The sequence below is a fragment of the Mesoplodon mirus genome (genome assembly GCF_964341445.2).
Source record: "Mesoplodon mirus genome assembly, chromosome: 6".
NCBI lineage: Eukaryota > Metazoa > Chordata > Mammalia > Artiodactyla > Ziphiidae > Mesoplodon > Mesoplodon mirus.
In genome coordinates, this window is record NC_138982.1 from 87,652,344 (window position 1) to 87,673,644 (window position 21,301).

The 21,301-nt window shown below is 37.9% G+C and overlaps 1 protein-coding gene across 2 annotated transcripts in view; it reads left to right on the top strand.

The window, feature by feature from the left end:
* CFAP44 (cilia and flagella associated protein 44) overlaps positions 1-21,301 on the top strand; it is a 136,748-nt gene that overhangs the window by 93,501 nt on the left and 21,946 nt on the right. For both annotated transcript variants that reach the window (XM_082625891.1, XM_082625890.1), the window contains 4 exons: positions 332-509; positions 9,655-10,155; positions 16,013-16,216; positions 17,418-17,613. In XM_082625891.1, coding sequence (XP_082482017.1) covers positions 332-509; positions 9,655-10,155; positions 16,013-16,216; positions 17,418-17,613 — 1,079 coding nt within the window. The remainder of the gene's footprint in view (positions 1-331; positions 510-9,654; positions 10,156-16,012; positions 16,217-17,417; positions 17,614-21,301) is intronic.

The following is a 21,301-nucleotide window of genomic DNA, read 5'->3' on the forward strand; positions in this document are numbered from 1 at the left end:
AACAAACCTGTATCCAAAGTGTAATTTCTCTTGAGGGAATAAATAACAATGTTGATCTAAATTACTTTGAAGTTAACCAAAGCCTAAGAATGATTCAGATTATTTCAGCACCATCTAGTTGTTTATTTTTTATTTATTACTTATTATTTTGCTTGAGGTGCTTTAAAAATAGCCATTAACATAAAAAAAATCTTGGGCTCTATAGGAAAAGGCAGCACCACAGACTCAGAATTATGCTTTTGCTTCATGATTGAATTTGATTATATGCCTAAAGTAGACAAATCAGAGTTTATTGTCACGTTTATGGCTGAGTTTTCTGTTTTTCTGATAGGTACAAGAGTAAACCTGATGATGACTATGAAGATCCCAAAGATGTTCAAGCCATCAAAGAGGCCCAATTGTACATGGGAGACTTCAATTTGAAGACAGCCCCAGACTATAAGATACCTGAACACATGAGAATAAATGCTGCCAAGAAGGAAGAGGAACTGGGATACCTCGACTCTATGGTACTTACCCATAGCTTTCATGACAATGAGGCACACACCCTGGATTTTCTTGGGGTTTTTTTGTTTGCTTTTTTTGTTTTATTAGTTTCTGCTTTATAACAAAGTGAATCAGTCATATATATACATCTGTTTCCCCATCCCTTCCCTCTTGCGTCTCCCTCCCTCCCACCCTCCCTATCCCACCCCTCCAGGCAGTCACAAAGCACCGAGCTGATCTCCCTGTGCTCTGCGGCTGCTTCCCACTATCTATCTACCTTACGTTTGGTACTGTATATATGTCCATGCCTCTCTTTCGCTTTGTCACAGCTTACCCTTCCCCCTCCCCATATCCTCAAGTCCATTCTCAAGTAGGTCTGGGTCTTTATTCCTGTTTTACCCCTAGGTTCTTCATGACATTTTTTTTTCTTAAATTCCATATATATGTGTTAGCATACGGTATTTGTCTTTCTCTTTCTGACTTACTTCACTCTGTATGACAGACTCTAGGTCTATCCACCTCATTACAAATAGCTCAGTTTTGTTTCTTTTTATGGCTGAGTAATATTCCATTGTATATATGTGCCACATCTTCTTTATCCATTCATCTGATGATGGACACTTAGGTTGTTTCCGTCTCTGGGCTATTGTGAATAGAGCTGCAATGAACATTTTGGTACATGTCTCTTTTTGAATTATGGTTTTCTCAGGATATATGCCTAGTAGTGGGACTGCTGGGTCATATGGTAGTTCTATTTTAGTTTTTTAAGGAACCTCCATACTGTTCTCCATAGAGGCTGTACCAATTCACATTCCCACCAGCAGTACAAGAGTGTTCCCTTTTCTCCACACCCTCTCAAGCATTTATTGTTTCTAGATTTCTTGATGATGGCCATTCTGACTGGTGTGAGATGATATCTCATTGTAGTTTTGATTTGCATTTCTCGAATGATTAATGATGTTGAGCATTCTTTCATGTGTTGTTGGCAGTCTGTATATCTTCTTTGGAGAAATGCCTATTTAAGTCTTCTGCCCATTTTTGGATTGGGTTGTTTGTTTTTTTGCTATTGAGCTGCATGAGCTGCTTATAAATTTTGGAGATTAATCCTTTGTCAGTTGCTTCATTTGCAAATATTTTCTCCCATTCTGAGGGTTGTCTTTTGGTCTTGTTTATGGTTTCCTTTGCTGTGCAAAAGCTTTGAAATTTCATTAGGTCCCATTTGTTTATCTTTGTTTTTATTTCCATTTCTCTAGGAGGTGGGTCCAAAAGGATCTTGCTGTGATTTATGTCATAGAGTGTTCTGCCTATGTTTTCCTCTAAGAGTTTGATAGTTTCTGGCTTTACATTTAGGTCTTTAATCCATTTTGAGCTTATTTTTGTGTATGGTGTTAGGGAATGATCTAATCTCATACTTTTACATGTCCCTGTCCAGTTTTCCCAGCACCACTTATTGAAGAGACTGTCCTTTCTCCACTGTACATTCCTGCCTCCTTTATCAAAGATAAGTTGACCATATGTGCGTGGGTTTATCTCTGGGCTTTCTATCCTGTTCCACTGATCTATCTTTCTGTTTTTGTGCCAGTACCACACTGTTTTTATTACCGTAGCTTTGTAGTATAGTCCGAAGTCAGGGAGCCTGATTCCTCCAGCTCCGTTTTTCATTCTCAAGATTGCTTTGGCTATTCGGGGTCTTTTGTTTTTCCAAACAAATTGTGAAATTTTTTGTTCTAGTTCTGTGAAAAATGCCAGTGGTCGTTTGATAGGGATTGCATTGAATCTGTAGATTGCTTTGGGTAGTAGAGTCATTTTCACAATATTGATTCTTCCAATCCAGGAGCATGGTACATCTCTCCATCTATTTGTATCATCTTTAATTTCTTTCATCAGTGTCTTATAATTTTCTGCATACAGGTCTTTTGTCTCCTTAGGTAGGTTTATTCCTAGATATTTTATTCTTTTTGTTGTAATGGTAAACGGGAGTGTTTTCTTGATTTCACTTTCAGATTTTTCATCATTAGTGTACAGGAATGCCAGGGATTTCTGTGCATTAATTTTGTATCCTGCTACTTTACCAAATTCATTGATTAGCTCTAGTAGTTTTCTGGTAGCATCTTTAGGATTCTCTATGCATAGTATCATGTCATCTGCAAACAGTGACAGCTTTACTTCTTCTTTTCCAATTTGGATTCCTTTTATTTCCTTTTCTTCTCTGATTGCTGTGGCTAAAACTTCCAAAGCTAAGTTGGATAAGAGTGGTGAGAGTGGGCAGCCTTGTCTTGTTCCTGATCTTAGTGGAAATGGTTTCAGTTTTTCACCATTGAGGACGATGTTGGCTGTGGGTTTGTCATATATGGCCTTTATTATGTTGAGGAAAGTTCCCTCTATGCCTACTTTCTGGATGGTTTTTATCATAAATGGGTGTTGAATTTTGTCGAAAGCTTTCTCTGCATCTATTGAGATGATCATATGGTTTTTCTTCTTCAATTTGTTAATATGGTGTATCACATTGATTGATTTGTGTATATTGAAGAATCCTTGCATTCCTGGAATAAACCCCACTTGATCATGGTGTATGATCCTTTTAATGTGCTGTTGGATTCTGTTTGCTAGTATTTTGTTGAGGATTTTTGCATCTATGTTCATCAGTGATATTGGCCTGTAGTTTTCTTTCTTTGTCATATTCTTGCCTGGTTTTGGTATCAAGGTGATGGTGGCCTCGTAGAATGAGTTTGGGAGTGCTCCTCCCTCTGCTATATTTTGGAAGAGTTTGAGAAGGATAGGTGTTAGCTCTTCTCTAAATGTTTGATAGAATTCGGCTGTGAAGCCATCTGGTCCTGAGCTTTTGTTTGTTGGAAGATTTTTAATCACAGTTTCAATTTCAGTGCTTGTGATTGGTCTATTCATATTTTCTATTTCTTCCTGAGTCAGTCTTGGCAGGTTGTGCATTTCTAAGAATTTGTCCATTTCTTCCAGGTTGTCCATTTTATTGGCATAGAGTTGCTTGTAGTAATCTCTCATGATCTTTTGTATTTCTGCAGTGTCAGTTGTTACTTCTCCTTTTTCATTTCTAATTCTATTGATTTGGGTCTTCTCCTTCTCCCTTTTTTTCTTGATGAGTCTGGCTAATGGTTTATCAATTTTGTTTATCTTCTTAAAGAACCAGCTTTTAGTTTTATTGATCTTTGCTATTGTTTCCTTCATTTCTTTTTCATTTATTTCTGATCTGATCTTTATGATTTCTTTCCTTCTGATAACTTTGGGGGTTTTTTGTTCTTCTTTATCTAATTGCTTTAGGTGCAGGGTCAGGTTGTTTACTCGAGATGTTTCCTGTTTCTTAAGGTGGGATTGTATTGCTATAAACTTCCCCCTTAGAACTGCTTTTGCTGCGTCCCATAGGTTTTGGGTCGTCGTGTCTCCATTGTCATTTGTTTCTAGGTATTTTTTTATTTCCTCTTTGATTTCTTCAGTGATCACTTCGTTATTGAGTAATGTATTGTTTAGCCTCCATGTGTTTGTATTTTTTACAGATCTTTTCCTGTAATTGATGTCTAGTCTCATAGCATTGTGGTTGGAAAAGATACTTGATACAATTTCAATTTTCTTAAATTTATCAAGGTTTGATTTGTGACCCAAGTTATGATCTATCCTGGAGAATGTTCCATGAGCACTTGAGAAAAATGTGTATTCTGTTGTTTTTGGATGGAATGTCCTATAAATGTCAATTAAGTCCATCTTGTTTAATGTATCATTTAAAGCTTGTGTTTCCTTATTTATTTTCATTTTGGATGATCTGTCCATTGGTGAAAGTGGGGTGTTAAAGTCCCCTACTATGAGTGTGTTACTGTCGATTTCCCCTTATATGGCTGTTAGTACTTGCCTTATGTATTGAGGTGCTCCTATGTTGGGTGCATAAATATTTACAATTGTTATATCTTCTTCTTGGATCGATCCCTTGATCATTATGTAGTGTCCTTCTTTGTCTCTTCTAGTAGTCTTTATTTTAAAGTCTATTTTGTCTGATATGAGAATTGCTACTCCAGCTTTCTTTTGGTTTCCATTTGCATGGAATATCTTTTTCCATCCCCTTACTTTCAATCTGTATGTGTCTCTAGGTCTGAAGTGGGTCTCTTGTAGACAGCATATATATGGGTCTTGTTTTTGTATCCTTTCAGCCAATCTGTGTCTTTTGGTGGGAGCATTTAGTCCATTTACATTTAAGGTAATTATTGATATGTATGTTCCTATTCCCATTTCCGTGATTGTTTTGGGTTCATTATTGTAGGTCTTTTCCTTCTGTTGTGTTTCTTGCCTAGAGAAGTTCCTTTAGCATTTGTTGTAAAGCTGGTTTGGTGGTGCTGAACTCTCTCAGCTTTTGCTTGTCTGTAAACGTTTTAATTTCTCCATCAAATCTGAATGAGATCCTTGCTGGGTAGAGTAATCTTGGTTGCAGATTTCTCTCCTTCATCACTTTAATTATGTCCTGCCACTCCCTTCTGGCTTGTAGAGTTTCTGCTGAGAGATCAGCTGTTAACCTGATGGAGATTCCCTTGTGTGTTATTTGTTGCTTTTCCCTTGCTGCTTTTAATATGATTTCTTTGTGTTTAATTTTTGACAGTTTGATTAATATGTGTCTTGGCGTATTTCTCCTTGGATTTATTCTGTATGGGACTCTCTGTGCCTCCTGGACTTGATTGACTCTTTCCTTTCCCATATTAGGGAAGTTTTCAACTATAATCTCTTCAAATATTTTCTCAGTCCCTTTCTTTTTCTCTTCTTCTTCTGGAACCCCTATAATTCGAATGTTGGTGTGTTTAATGGTGTCCCAGAGGTCTCTGAGACTGTCCTCTGTTCTTTTCATTCTTTTTTCTTTATTTTGCTCTGCATCAGTTATTTCCACTATTTTATCTTCCACCTCACTTATCCGTTCTTCTGCCTCAGTTATTCTGCTATTGATCCCATCTAGAGTATTTTTCATTTCATTTATTGTGTTTTTAATCGATGCTTGATTCATCTTTAGTTCTTCTAGGTCCTTGTTAACTGTTTCTTGCATTTTGTCTATTCTATTTCCAAGATTTTGGATCTTGGAAATAGAATCTTGGATCAGCTTTACTATCATTATTCTGAATTCTTTTTCATGTAGACTGCCTATTACCTCTTCATTTTTTAGGTCTGGTAGGTTTTTATCTTGCTCCTTCACCTGCTGTGTGTTTTTCTGTCTTCTGATTTTGCTTATCTTACTGTGTTTGGGGTTTCCTTTTTGCAGGCTGCAGGTTCGTAGTTCCCATTGTTTTTGGTGTCTGTCCCCAGTGGCTAAGGTTGGTTCATTGGGTTGTGTAGGCTTCCTGGTGGAGGGGACTAGTGACTCTGTTCTGGTGGATGAGGCTGGATCTTGTCTTTCTGGTGGACAGGTCCACGTCTGGTGGTGTATTTTGTGGCGTCTGTGGACTTTTTATGATTTTAGGCAGCCTCTCTGCTAATGGGTGGCGTTGTGTTCCTGCCTTGCTAGTTGTTTGGCATAGGGTGTCCAGCACTGTAGCTTGCTGGTCGTTTAGTGAAGCTGGGTGCTGGTGTTGAGATGGAGATCTCTGGAAGATTTTCGCCATTGATATTATGTGGAGCTGGGAGGTCTCTTGTGGACCAGTGTCCTGAAGTTGGCTCTTCCACCTCAGAGGCACAGCACTGACTCCTGGCTCCTTAATTTGTGATGATTCATTGTCTATTCATGTATTCCACAGATGCAGGGTACATCAAGTTGATTGTGGAGCTTTAATCCACTGCTTCTGAGGCTGCTTGGAGAGATTTCCCTTTCTCTTCTTTGTTCTCACAGCTCCCGGGTCTCAGCTTTGGATTTGGCCCCACCTCTCCGTGTAGGTCGCCGGAGGGCATCTGTTCTTCACTCAGACAGGACAGGGTTAAAGGAGCAGCCGCTTCCGGGACTGTGGCTCACTCAGGCCGGGGGGCAGGGAGGGGCACGGAGTGCGGGTGGAGCCTGCAGCGGCAGAGGCCGGCGTGACGTTGCACCAGCCCAAGGCACGCCGTGCGTTCTCCCAGGGAAGCTGTCCCTGGATCCCGGGACCCCGGCAGTGACAGGCTTCACAGGCTCCCTGGAAGGGGGGCGTAGACAGTGACCTGCGCTCGCACATAGGCCTCGTGGCGGTGGCAGCAGCCCCAGCGTCCCACGCCCGTCTCTAGGGTCCATGCTTTCAGCCGCGGCTCACACCCGTCTCTGGAGCTCCTCCAAGCAGCGCTCTTAATCCCCTCTCCTCGTGCACCAGGAAACAAAGAGGGAAGAAAAAGTCTCTTGCATCTTCGGCAGGTCCAAACTTTTTCCTGGACTCCCTCCCAGCTAGCTGTGGTGCATTAGCCCCTTCAGGCTGTGTTCACGCCGCCAACCCCAGTCCTCTCCCTGCGCTCCGACTGAAGCCCGAGCCTCAGCTCCCAGCGCCGCCTGCCCCGGCGGGCGAGCAGACAAGCCTCTCGGGCTGGTGAGTGCCGGTTGGCACCGATCCTCTGTGCGGGAATCTCTCCGCTTTGCCCTACCCAGGTACGTGGGGAGTTTCTTGCCTTTTGGGAGGTCTGAGGTCTTCTGCCAGCGTACAGTAGGTGTTCTGTAGGAGTTGTTCCACGTGTAGCTGTATTTCTGGTGTATCTGTGGGGAGGAAGGTGATCTCCGCGTCTTACTCTTCAGCCATCTTCCCCAGAAGTCTGGATTTTCTTGTTTTAATTGAATTCTACTGAAACCACCCATTTTGTTAGCTGGTCCATAAAGATATATAGTCGTATAAATTTAGAATTGGAAAAGGCCTTCATGATTATTTAGAATAATGCCCCTTTTTACAAATGAGGAAATTGAGTCCCAAAGATAAGAGATTTATTCATGACTATTTAGTTAACATGGCAGAACCAACCTTCAAATTAATTACTTGGTTCAATACCAGTTTCATGAGTGAAGGCATTATATTTTATGAACTTTGAATCTCTGAAATTCAAACACATCCTTGTTGGCTATTGTTTTTGGCTGCTGTGGACCACCAAGACTTAGGAAGATAAACCACTGTATTTAGCCTTTGTTTGAAGGACTTTCAAACTTTTGTAGGTGACTCAATACTGAGCAATTAATATATTTCTGTTTGATTCTCTCTGCATTTCCATAAACTGCTTCTAATCATCCTGATTTCTCATACCTGTTTTCATCCTAAAGTTTCCTCTCCCTGTTATAGTCATTCCTTGCTTTGAATTGACAAGTGACTTTTCACACTTAGAGGCTCAGAAGGCATCTGAGCTACCACTTTGAGGAGAATTTCGTATACGGCCACCTAGTATGGCTGTGCAGGTTGCCTATTTCAAGGTATCACATTGAAAAGAGTGCCAATCATATCACAGATATAGCATGTTTGAATATTTTATAATTTTCTGACAAATGGAAGTGCAAAGTGTCTTGAGGAAGGAGTGTCTTTTTCTATTTCAGCAAAGATGCTGTACATGCCAGCACTACAGAGATCCTGGTATGGCAATTCATAGCCACAAGTAAATTTTCATAGCTCATAACTATAACTTTCTGATCAAATGGACATTTTGAACATTTTATTTGTGACCGTTTGGATTGTTTTTCTAGCTGTTTGTCTAAGGCAATTCTTGTTTCAACTATCATGTTTCATCCATTGTCATAGAGAAATGTTCTTTTGATCACAATTTGCCAGTCATCCCACCTGAAATTTTATAGCCCAGGTAGAGGTGATGGACAGGTGTGATGTCTTGAATGGAACTGCATTGTATTGAAATCTATTTTATCAAAATGACAGCATTAAATAATACAGAGCACACAATTCTACCAGTCAGAAGATCACAGTTCCGTTCCAGTCTCTGCCACTTAATAGTTATATGAACTTGGCTAGTCATGTAACTCTCCCTAAGCCTCAGTTGTATTGTCTGTTTAAAAAAAAAAAGGTATTACTACCAATGAACAACAGTAAGACAAGACATGTCTAGTCTTCTTCATAGGGTTAAAGTAATGGTGAAAGTCAATAAACAGTCATTCTTATCATGGTTAAGTTCAAAGTCACTGAAAAGTATCAAGCATTTTAGAAGTCGTGTATTATACATTCCCCCCCACTCCTCCTCCCCCACCTCTCCTGTCCGTGGCTAGTGTTTAGGTGTGTGGTATTTGGAAAATTAGAAAGAGAGGCTTGGTATGTTCTCCGCTTAATTCTTGGTCCTCCAGGTACTTCAGAAGTGGTCCCCCACTCACCCAAGGGCTGGATTTTGAGTTTAAACCCTAATGCTTTAAAGGTTTTTTCTTAGGTATGTAAAACATCTCCTCTATCTTGTTACAGTAGGTAGTAAATATACAGGTAAGTTTTGTAAGACGAGTTGAAGAAATGTCTTTCGATCTTTTATTTTTCTTAACCTGTATATTTATGCAAAGTTACTCTTAATAGCCTTTGGGCCGTCTAGTTGCCTAACTGCACACCAGGAGCAGGGTTGCTTGTGACTGGAGGCCCTGGTCAGGGCATTTAGGAAACACAGCCTGGGGAGAGAGCTGGCAGTGAGGGAGCAGTGGGCCTGTTTGGCACCTGTGACTGCAGGCAGGGGCATTGGTGGGCTCGGATGAGTGGAGAAGGAACCAAGGAAGAGTCCAGGAACCTCTTAGTGTGACGTGGTACTGGAATTCAGGATCATGACCTTGCCTGCACAGGAGTAACAGAAAGAATGTGGCCAAAATACAGAATGACAGCAGGCTAACGTGGCCCGAGGTGGGCAACCCTAAGTGAGTCTAAGCCAATAGGATTTGAGTTTTCATCAGGCAAAGACGGTTACTGTGTGCTCCTGACCAAAGAATGGCCTCCCCCTCCCTGGGATCTGGCTGAGTACAGGGCTCAGGAAGGACTTCCATTGAGTGGTGGAAGGAGGATGGGGGAACTCAGCCCTACAAGCCAGCTGGGGGACACCAGAAGTCACATCCAGACTATCTTCCCCTTATGGAGAGGTGAAATGGGGAAAAGCCTAAAAACTAGAGAAAATAACTTAGTAGTGAACAGGAATCATCAGATAAATTTTTATCTTGAATTTTTGCTAGGCATTCCAGTCAAGGGACAAAAGCAAATTGTATTTCAAGCTGCCCTTTGGGAGCAGGTTGTCATTTTGCTTTCTTCCTGTTCTTTTTATCAGGCCTATTCAAAGAAAATGCACATGAACAAGTGCATTCTCTCTCTTCGAGACCTTAAAGTGGCTGTCATCGAGGAAATACAGTGCCTGGTGCAAGAACTGAAGAACATTCAGTCGACTCTTCACATATCCAAGCACATCCCCATTCCCCAAATCCCTCAGATACACCCAGAAGAAGTTCCAGAAAAGAGATTTCAGTATGATGAGGAAACCCTCCTAGCTTTTAAGCAGCAGCACATGAAAAATCAGGCTGAAACGGCCTCTCAAGTGGAAAAGGCAGCGTCTGCAGGCTCAGCTGGAAGCTTCCTCAGACTCTCTTCTGGAAAGGATGGGGATTTGACAACACGTGATTCATTGTCTAGATCATCAAAAGCATCAGTGTTCAATCTAGATATTCCAAAGTTCATGGAATTTGAAAGAACAGATCCAACTGAAGTGGAGCTGGAGATTATGAAAAGGGATGAGATTAAACACTTGTACATGCAACAGTATTTGACCAACAGGGTAAGAAATGAGACTGCTTATTTAAAGCTGAAAGAGAAGAGCAGGATAATTAAAATTAAATTATAATTTAATTAAAAATAATTAAAATTATTTTTAATTTCTCTACATTAATCTTCCCCAAACCCTGACCAGCCCACAACTCACTGATGCCTTGGCTTTCTCCCCATCCCTGGTCTTCTGAAAATCATTGTGCTCTGCCCAGAACTTTGGAGCTTTTCAACTTTTTTCTTTTTGGAAAGCTAAGAATTAAGGACAAATCCATGTTAATTGGTATCTAACTAAAGTCATGGTAAAGGAGAAGTGATGGAGCAGCCTTCAGATGATGGATGGAGCATAACTAAAAACCTTCCAGTGAAAATGGGGCACCCTCTGCTTTTCACCCCCTGCTCTTTCTCTAATGTGTGATTTGCCCCTTTAGTGAGAGTGTTCATGGTAATGACTAGCTTCAGAATTGTTCTGGAGCTGGAATGGCAAATATTTTTATTTGTAGGAAAATCAGGACCAGGCTGGGGCCATTTGTGTGCAGGAGGTGTTCTGAATATGGAAGGAAAAGGTCCTTTCCTGGATGGAAGTTCCCTCCTGCCAGCCGTATAGAGTCCCCTTCCTCAGTGTGTCTGAAAGCAGCACCTATTACTCCCCAACCTTATTCTTCACCCATTATCTCTACTTCTTCCAGCGCTGTTTTCTCACTCTTCCTGTTTCTCCCCACTTACCACCCCACTTCTGAGTTTCATATCTGTGCTTTTTTCTTTGCTATTTCCTTCTGCCTACAATGACTTCTTCCAAAGTTGTCATCATTCAAAACTCAGCTCACTTCCAAACCCTCTCCAGAATCTTCTGCCCACACTACATACTCTCCTTTCTTCTAAACTCCATTTGCACTTATAATCAGCACCTTAGGTTTTGTACTTATTTTTCTTGCTGTTTTATATGTGTTAGTTTTGTCTTACAAATTATACAATTTTTAATTGAAGTATAGTTGATGTACAATATTACATGTTACACATGTATAATATAGTGATCTACAATTTTTAAAAGTTATACTCCATTTGTAATTATTATAAAATATGCTGTGTTGTACAATATATCATTGTAGCTTATTTTTTTAACATCTTTATTGGAGTATAATTGCTTTACAATGGTGTGTTAGTTCACTACAGCTCATTTTATACATAATAGTTTGTACCTGTTAATCCCCTACCCTTATATTGTTCCTCCCTCCTTCCCTCTCCCCACTGATAACCACTAGTTTGTTCTCTATATCTGTGAGTCTCTTTCTTTATTGTTATATTCACTAGTTTGTTTTATTTTTTTAGATTCCACATATAACTACTAACATATAATATTTGTCTTAACCTGGATGACTTATTTCACTACCCAAAATATCCCCCAGGTCCATCCATGTTGTTGCAAATGGCAAATTTTCATTCTTTTTTATGGCTGAGTAATATTCCATTGTATATATGTACCACATATTTTTCCATTCATCTGTTGATGGACACCTAGGTTGCTTCCATATCTTTGCAATATCTTGTAAATGATGCTGCTATGAACATTGGGGTGCACATATCTTTTTGAATTAGTGTTTTTGGTTTTTTTGGATATATACCCAGGAGTGGAATTGCTGGGTCATAAGGTAGTTCTATTTTTAGTTTTTTGAGAAACCTCCTTACTGTTTTCCACAGGGCTACACCAATTTACGTTCCCAACAACAGTGTGTGAGTGTTCCCTGTTCTCCACATTCTAGCCAAAATTTGTTATTTGTGTGTGTATGTGTGTGTGTGTGTTTTAATGATAGCCATTCTGGCAGGTGTGAGGTGATTATCTCATTGTGGTTTTGATTTGCATTTCCCTAATGATTGGCTATGTTGAGCATCTTTTCATGTTCTTTTTGGCCACCTGCGTTTCTTCTTTGGAAAAACATCTATTCAGGTCTTCTGCCCATTTTTTAATCAGATTGTTTGTTTGTTTGTTTTTTGATGTTGAATTGTATGAGCTGTTTATATATATTGGATATTAACCCCTTGTCAGTCATATCATTTGCCGATATTTTCTCCCATTCAGTAGATTGTCTTTTCATTTTGTTGATGGTTCCCTTTGCTGTCTGAAAGCTTTTAAGTTTAATTAGGTCCCATTTGTTTATTTTTGCTTTTGTTTGCTTTAGGAGACAGATCCAAAAAAATATTGCTATGATTTATGTCAAAGAATGTTCTGCTTATGTTTTCCTCCAGGAATTTTATGGTTTCCCAGACTTACATTTAGGTCTTTAATCCATTTTGAGTTTATTTTTGTGTATGGTGTTAGAGGATGTTCTAAGTTTATTCTTTTACATGTAGCTGTCCTGTTTTCTCAGAATCACTTATTGAAGGGTCTGTCTTTTCTCCATTGTATATTTTTGCTTCCTATGTCATAGATTAATTGACCATAGGTGCATGAGTTTATTTCTGGGCTCTCTATTCTGTTTCACTGATTGATGTGTCTGTTTTTGTGCCAGTATCATACTGTTTTGATCATTGTAGCTTTGTAGTATGGTCTTGAAGTCAAGGAGCATAATTCCTCCAGCTCTGTTTTTCTTACTTGAGATTATTTTGGCTATTTGAGGTCTTTTGTGTTTTCACACAAAAATTTTTTTGTTCTAGTTCTGTGAAAAATGTTATTGGTATTTTGATAGGGATTGCATTGAATCTATAGATTGCCTTGGGTAGTATGGTAATTTTAACAATATTGCTTCTTCCAGTCCAAGAACACAGTATATCTTGCCATCTGTTTGTGTGATCTTCAATTTCTTTTATCAGTTTCTTATAGTTTTCTGAGTATAGGTCTTTTACCTCCCCAGGTAGATTTATTTCTAGGTATTTTATTCTCTTTGATGTGATGGTAAATGGGATTGTTTCCTTAATTTCTCTTTCTGCTAGTCCCTTGTTAGTGTATAGAAATGAAACAGATTTCTGTATATTTATTTTATATCCTGCAACTTTACTAAATTCATTGATGAGCTCTAGTATTTTTCTGGTGGTGTCTTTAGGATTTTCTATGTATCATGTCATCTGCAAACAAGGACAGTTTTGCTTCTTCTTTTCCAATTTAGATTCCTTTTATTTCTTTTTCTTGTCTGATTGCTGTAGGTAGGACTTCCAATACTATGTTGAATAAAAGAGGCAATAGTGGGCATCCTTGTCCTCTTCCTGATCTTAGAGGAAATGCTTTTAGCTTTTCACCTTTAACACATTTTTAACCAGAGGCATATTATGGCCACAGGCATTAGTTTCTGCAAAAATCCCCCAGTCAATAATGTGTTTGCTATGGGTTTGTCATACATGGCCTTTATTATGTTGAGGTATGTTCCCTCTATGCTCACTTTCTGGAGAGTTTTTATCGTAAATGGATGTTGAATTTTGTCAAAAGTTTTTCTGCATCTATTGAGATAATCATGTTTTTTATTTTTCAATTTGTTAATGTGGTGTATCACATTGATTTGTGGATATTGAATTATCCTTGCATCCTTGGAATAAATCCCACTTGATCATACTGTATGATTATTTAATGTATTGTTAGAATCAGCTTGCTAATATTTTGTTAAGGACTTTTGCATGTATGTTCATCAGTGACATTGGCCTGTAATGTTCTTTTTTGTGTGATATCTTTGCCTGGTTTTGGTATGAGGATGATACTGGACTCGTAGAATGAGTTTGGAAGTGTTCTTTCCTCTGCAATTTTTTGGAATAGTTTTAGAAAGATAGCTGTTAACACTTCTCTAAATGTTTGGTAGAATTCATCTGTGAAGCTCTCTGGTCCTGGACTTTTGTTAGTTGGGAGTTTTTAAAATCACTGATTCAATTTCAGTACTGGTAATTGGTCTGTTCATATTTTCTATTTCTTCCTGGTTTCGTTTTGGGAGATTGTACATTTCTAAGAATTTGTCCATTTCTTCTAAGTTTTCCATTTTGTTGTTATATAGCTGTTAGTAGTAGTCTCCTATGACCTTTTGTATTTCTGTGGTGTCAGTTTTAACTTCCCTTTTTCATTTCTGATTTTATTCATTTGGGCCCTCTCCCTTTTTTTCTTGGTGAGTTTGGATAAAGGTTTATCCATTTTGTTTATCTTTTCAAAGAACCAGCTTTAGTTTCATTGATTTTTTTTCTATTTTTTTTAGTCTCTGTTTCATTAGATTATACAATTCTAGAATTCCCCTGAAGTGTCTAGGACAATGCCAGACATATAGTAGATATTCAGTAAAAAGTTTTGATTGATTTAATTTTATCTATTAATTTAACAAATGTTTATTGGACATTCTATGTGCAGAAACAGTGCTAGCTAGGTAGTAGGGATGAAACAATTGTCAAGTCATACATGTTCTCTATCCTATAAATCTTACAGGCTATGAGGGGTAGTGAGAATAAAACAAGCATAACCCTTACAACCTTGGACACCTATGTGGTATAGTTGCAGAATGGTGTTGCACTGAAGAAAACATAGTGCTTCCTCCAAAGAAATTTAAAAATAATTCAAATTTGTTGAACAAGGATTAAAGTGGAACCCACTTAGTCTACAGTCATACATTAGAAGTTTAATTTTTCTTCTCCTTGGTTTGTTGGGGTTTTTTGTTTTTGTTTTTTAGCTCTCTCAAATTCTCCAGCAGTTTCACAGACCCAAACCCACAGATATCTTCCTCTTTCTCAGCCCCAGGCTGAGCCCTCACTCATTATAGGCATTTGATAGTCGAGGCTCCCCATTCAAGTACAGCCTAATGAAAAACATGGAATGGTTTGTCTTTTTCCTGGTGTACTAGTTTCATTGGGAGAATCAGCCCTTTGGGCTCTCTGTTGATCTCTTCATCTCCTTTGGGATGGGGCAAGGGAGACACTGTGTCAAAATCAAAGTAAAACTGAGGATTTAAAATCATTTGAAATCGCAGTGGAATAAAGTCTAGACCAGGACATGAGATATTTGGGTTCTTTTTTTTTATTTTATTTTTTATTTTTGTCTGTGTTGGGTCTTTGTTTCTGTATGAGGGCTTTCTCTAGTTGCGGCAGGCAGGGACCACTCTTCATTCACGGTGCGCGGGTCTCTCACTATCGCGGCCTCTCTTGTTGTGGAGCACAGGCTCCAGATGTGCAGGCTCAGTAGTTGTGGCTCACGGGCTTCGTTGCTCCGTGGCATGTGGGATCTTCCCAGACCAGAGCTCGAACCCGTGTCCTCTGCATTGGCAGGCAGATTCTCAACCACTGTGCCACCAGGGAAACCTGATATTTGGGTTCGTATCCAAGCTCTGTAACAAATTTGATCTCAGGGAAGTCACTTTTAGTCTCGATTTCTTCATCTGTAAATAAACCAAGAAGACTGAACAGGTTTCTTATGGCTCCACAATTATATTTATCTATTTAAAAATATTTACTGTTCTGTAGATTTGAAACTTTTCAAAATAAGAAGGTGAGGAAAATATTTTTTTAGTGCTTACTGTGTGAAGGGCAGTGTAGAGATACCATGGGGATAGAGTGGAGACAGACACAATACTACCCACAAAGAGCTCACAGTCTCTGATTTAAACCAGCAAGAAGGACATTCTTGATCAATGGCTTAATCAATGGTGAAGAAACAGCTCGAAGGACTGCAGTTACAGAATTCCTACCACTTAATAAACCAGTTCATCAATGGTATTAAATGTACATAAATTAAATTATGAGACTGTATACACACCCGTGTGCCCCACCCACCCACCCTTGTAATTCTCCATCCATAATAAGGGCATAATAAGAAAATGCTTTTACCCAAACAAATCAGTATTGTTGGATAGTTTTTAAAATGCACGTTCCTGTTTTAAACTTCTAACATACCCTCAAATGTTTTTCCACCTCAGATCAAAGAACTGATTGTCACTTTTGATGCAGAACTCCGTCTCCTGAGACATCAGAAACTGAAACTAGATACTCAGATGAAATTATCTGACCTGCACCATGTCACATTATTTCAAGAAATGCTTCTCCTGAAGAATTTTGAGAAACAGGAGAACATACTTCAAGAGCGTGTTAATTCATTAGACAAAGAGGAACAGGACATGCAAGTATGAATGGACAGAAGAGTGCTAGCTGGCTAGAGCCTTCGTTATGGAGGGGACTTGATTCTTCTTTTCTTTCTTCTTCTCAACTTAATTTCCCCCCTTATTCTAGTCCACATCTCTTTCTTGTCTTCTCTTCCTCCTCCTTTTCCCCGTTATTCCTGTTTGCTCTCTGTTTTGGGTAGCCGTGCTCAGGGAGAAGTGAATCATACTTTTTAATGAATTTGATCTGATATTTTGTAAGGTAGGAAATAAATTTTTCAAAAGTGACCCTTGGGCTTCCCAGGTGGCGCAGTGGTTGAGAGTCCGCCTGCCAATGCAGGGGACACAGGTTCGTGCCCCGGTCCGGGAAGATCCCACGTGCCACGGAGTGGCTGGGCCCGTGAGCTGTGGCCGCTGAGCCTGTGCGTCCAGAGCCTGTGCTCCGCAACGAGAGAGGCCACAACAGTGAGAGGCCTGCATACCGCAAAAAAAAAATAATAATAAATAAAAAGTGACCCTTATGTTTAGTTTACCTATGGATTTCAAAATTAAAAGTCTGTTTTTGTTGTCAGTAGCTATCATGTGAAGTTGAGTTTTGATTATATATTATCCTTATGAATGAACATACTTGGAAAAGAAGTTGGTAAATTTCTTAAATATTATAGCTAGTTTCAGAGTAATAAATAATTGAATAGCACAGGAAATTAAGTTTATTTGTTACATATATGTTAAATTTAAAGAGCTTAATTAGACTATCTATCTTTGTCTTAAAAGAAGAAGGATTGTATTAGATAATACATACTCAGTAGTGACGTCAGTTTTTAGGTATATCAGTTTCACTAAGAGCAGATGTGCCTTTTTGTTTTAGTTATCTTGTATTGATCTGAAAAAAACTTTTTTGAGACCATACATGGAAAAATACTAGCTGATATCCACATATCAGTAAAAATTTCAATTTACCTAATTTAATTTCTTGAGGAAGTTAAACGTTAAAGAATCGATCTTATCTGATTCTGAACTTAACTGATTTTGACAAAAGAATTATAAAATTTTAATCAAATAAATGAATGACTGCATTCAGAAACATCAGAAATATAAACTTCTATTAAGAAGCTTAAAAAATGTTTGTAGGCTGTAACCTTACATTGTAATGTACATTGTTCTCTGAACCTGGTTTATCAGAAATATTTTATTTATCATCTGTTCTTGTTTTTTGTTCGTTTAGTGGAAAATAAATGAAACTCTTAAAGAGATGGAAGAGAAAAAGAATGAAGTTGCCAAGGTCCAGGACCAAGAAACGGCACTCTATGCTGGTTTCCAAGCAGCCCTTGGAGAAAACAATAAATTTGCTAACTTTCTCATGAAAGTACTAAAGAAGAGGATTAAGCGGGTGAAGAAAAAGGAGGTTGAAGGAGTTGCTGGTTTGTATTTCTTTTTACGTATGATCCTATTTTTTTCTCATTAGCATGAAATAGAGAAATAACTAAGGGACATAGTACACCCTTTTATTTCACTATAACATAGACAATGTAGAGGCACTATGGGGTTACAGATAAGAGGATATAAACCTTTAGGTCTCTAACCATCTGGATTGTGTGTGTGTGGTGGTGTGTGTGTGTGTGTGTGTGTGTGTGTGTGTGTGTGTGTGTGTGTGTGTGCGTGTGCGTCTGGTATAAGGTATCATAGGATAGTTTCATTTAACTAGCACATCTTTTCATATGTTTATTTGCCACCTGTATATCTTTGGTAAAATGTCTCTTCATGTCTTTGCCCATGTTTGAATAGGATTGTTTGCTTTGGTACTGTTGAGTTTTGAGAGTTCTTTACATATTACACCTACTAGTCCTTTGTCAGATATGTGGTTTGCAAATATTTTCTCCTGGTCTATAGCTTGTCTTTTCATTCCCTTAACAGAGTTTGCAGAGCAATGGTTTTGAATTTTGTCAATGTCCAATGTGTCCATTTTTCCCTTAAAATTTTTTTCTTCTTTTAAATTGAAGTATAATTGATTTACAATGTGTTAATTTCTGCTGTACAGCAAAGTGACTCAGTTATACACATATATACACTTTTTTATATTCTTTTCCATTATGGTTTATCATAGGATACTGAATATCATTCCCTGTGCTATATAGCAAACTTGTTCATCCATTCCATATATAATAGCTTACATCTGCTAACCCCAATCTCCCACTCCATCTCGCCCCCAACCCCCCCCTTGGCAACTACAAGTCTGTTCTCTATGTCTGTGAGTCTGTTTCTGTTTCATAGGTAGGTTCATTTGTGTCATATTTTAGATTCCACATGTAAGTGATAGCATATGGTATTTGTCTTTCTCTTTCTGAGTTCACTTAGTATGATCATCTCTAGTTGCATCCATGTTGCTGCAGATGTCATTATTTCGTTCTTTTTTATGGCTGAGTAGTATTCCGTTGTATATATGTACCACATCTCCTTATTCCATTCATCTGTTGATGGACATTTAGGTTGTTTCCATGTCTTGGCTATTGTGAATAGTGCTGCTATGAACATAGGAGTGCATGTATCTTTCTGGATTAGAGTTTTGTCTGAATATATGCCCAGGAGTGGGATTGCCGGATCATATGGTAATTCTACTTTTAGTTTTCTGAGGAACCTCCATACTATTCTCATAGTGGCTGTACCAACTTACATTCTCACCAAGAGTGTAGGAGAGTTCCCTTTTCTTCACACCTTCTCCAGCATTTGTTATTTATATAGTTTTAATGATGGCCATTCTGACTGGTATGAGATGATACCTCATTGTAGTTTTGATTTGCATTTCTTTAATAATTAGTGATGTTGGGCATCTCTTCATGTGCCTATTGGCCATTTGTATTTCTTCTTTGGAGAAATGTCTATTTAGGTTTTCTGACCATTTATTGATTGGGTTATTTTTTGTTGTTGAGTTGTATGAGCTGTTTGTATATCTTGAGTTTTTCCCTTTTTGGATCTTGTTATGGTGTCAAGTCTGAGAACTCTTTGCCTAGCCCTAGGTCCCAAAGATTTTCTCCTATTTCTTTCTAAAAGTTTTATCATTTTATGTTTTACATTTAAGTCTGTGATCCATTTGGAGTTAATTTTTTGTAAGATGTGAGACTTTGGTCAAGGTTTTTTTTTTCTCCTAGGAATCTCCAATTGTTCTAGCACCATTTGTTGAAAAGGCTGTCTCTCTTCCATTGAATTGCTTTTGATCTTTGTCAAAAATCATTTGGGCCTATTTGTGTGGCTCTATATCTGGGTTTTCTATTCTCTTCTATTGATTTATGTGTCTATCTCTCCACCAATTCTATAGTCTTGATTATAGTAGCTATTGAGTTCTGAAATCAGGTAGACTAATTTCTCCCAGTTTATTCTTCTTTTTCAAAATTGTTTTAGCTCTTCCAGCTCCTATATATTTCCATATTTTAGAATTGTTTTTTCTCAACCTACAAAAGATCTTGTTGGAATTTTGATAGCAATTGTGTTAAACTTCTATATCAATCTGGGGAGAATTTGCATCTTTACTGTGTTGAGTCTTCCAATGCATGAACATAGTATGTATTTATGTAAAGCTTTGATTTGTCATCAGCATTGTGTTTTCAACATACAATTCAAGTTCATGTTTTGTTAGATTTACACCAAAGTATTTCCCTTTTTTTTGAGTAATTTTAAAAGGTATATTGCTTTTAATCTTGGTGTCCACATATTCATACTAGTATATAGAAATATAATTGCTTTTTAGATGTTTATCTTATATCTTATAACCTTGCTTATTAGTTTTAGGGGTTTTTGATTGATTCCTTGGGAATTTCTATCTGTAAAAAGGGACAGTTTTATTTATTTCTGGTCGGTATGCCAATTACCTTTTATTGCTTTATTGCACTGGTTAGAACATCCAGTACTATCTTGAAATAGAGTGCTCAGAGCTGATATCCTTGCCTTAGTCCAATTTTAGGAGGAAAGCATTCAATCTTTCACCATTAAGTATGCTACCTATACCATTAAGCAACACCTGTGTTTCATAGATAGTCTTTATCAAGTTCAGGAAGTTCCCCTCTGTTCCTATTTTTCATGAATTTTTATCATGAATGGGTGTTGAATTTTATCAGATGCTTTACTGCATTGACAATTATGTGATTTTTTTTTCTTTAGCCCATTAAGATGGTGGATTATATTGGCTGATTACTGATTACCAGATCAGACTAACATTTCTGAAATAAATCTCCCTTGGTGTGATGTAAAATTCTTTTTATATATTGCTGAATTCTACTTGCTAATATTTTGTTAAGAAATTTTATGTCTATATTCATGAGGATCATTGTACTGTTTTTGTACTATATTTATTTGGTTTTAGTATCAGAATAATAGCTTCAAAATGTGAATTGGGAAGTCTTCTCTCCTTGTTGATTTTTCTGGAAGATATTGTAAAGAATTTATGGCAATTCTTTATAAATGTTGGTAAAGTTCTCCAGTCAAACTATTTGGGCCAATGGATTTCTTCAAGGTAGTTTTAAAATTAGAATTTCAATGTTCTTAATAGTCACAGGACTATTCAAATTATCTATTTTATATTGGGTGAGTTGTGGTAATTTGCATTTTTTGTGGAATTGGTCTATTTCACCTAAGTTAGCAAATTTATGTGCATAGAGATGTTCATTGTATTTCCTTGTTATCCCTTTAATATCTGCAGCATCTGTACTAATATCACCTGTTGCATTCTCGATATTGGTAAGTTGTTTCTTATCTTCCTATTTTTTTTTTCAGTCTTGCTAGAGGTTTGTCAATTCAGTTGATCTTTTTGAGAACAAATTAGCTCTTTGTATAAGTGATTTTCTCTATTATTTTTCTGCTTTCAATTTTATTGATTTCTGTTATTGTCTTTACTATTAGCTTCCTTCAGCTTGCTTTGGGTTTATTTTGTACTCCTGTTTTTAGGTTTTGAGGTGGGAGCTTAAATCATTGACTTGAGAATTTTTCCTCTTTTCTAGTGTAGTACTATAATTTCTCTCTCAGCACTGCTTTAGCTGCATTCTACAAATTTTCAGGTGCATTTTCATTTCCATTCAGGTCAATGTAGTTTTAAAATTTACATTGTGACTTCTGGGTCCC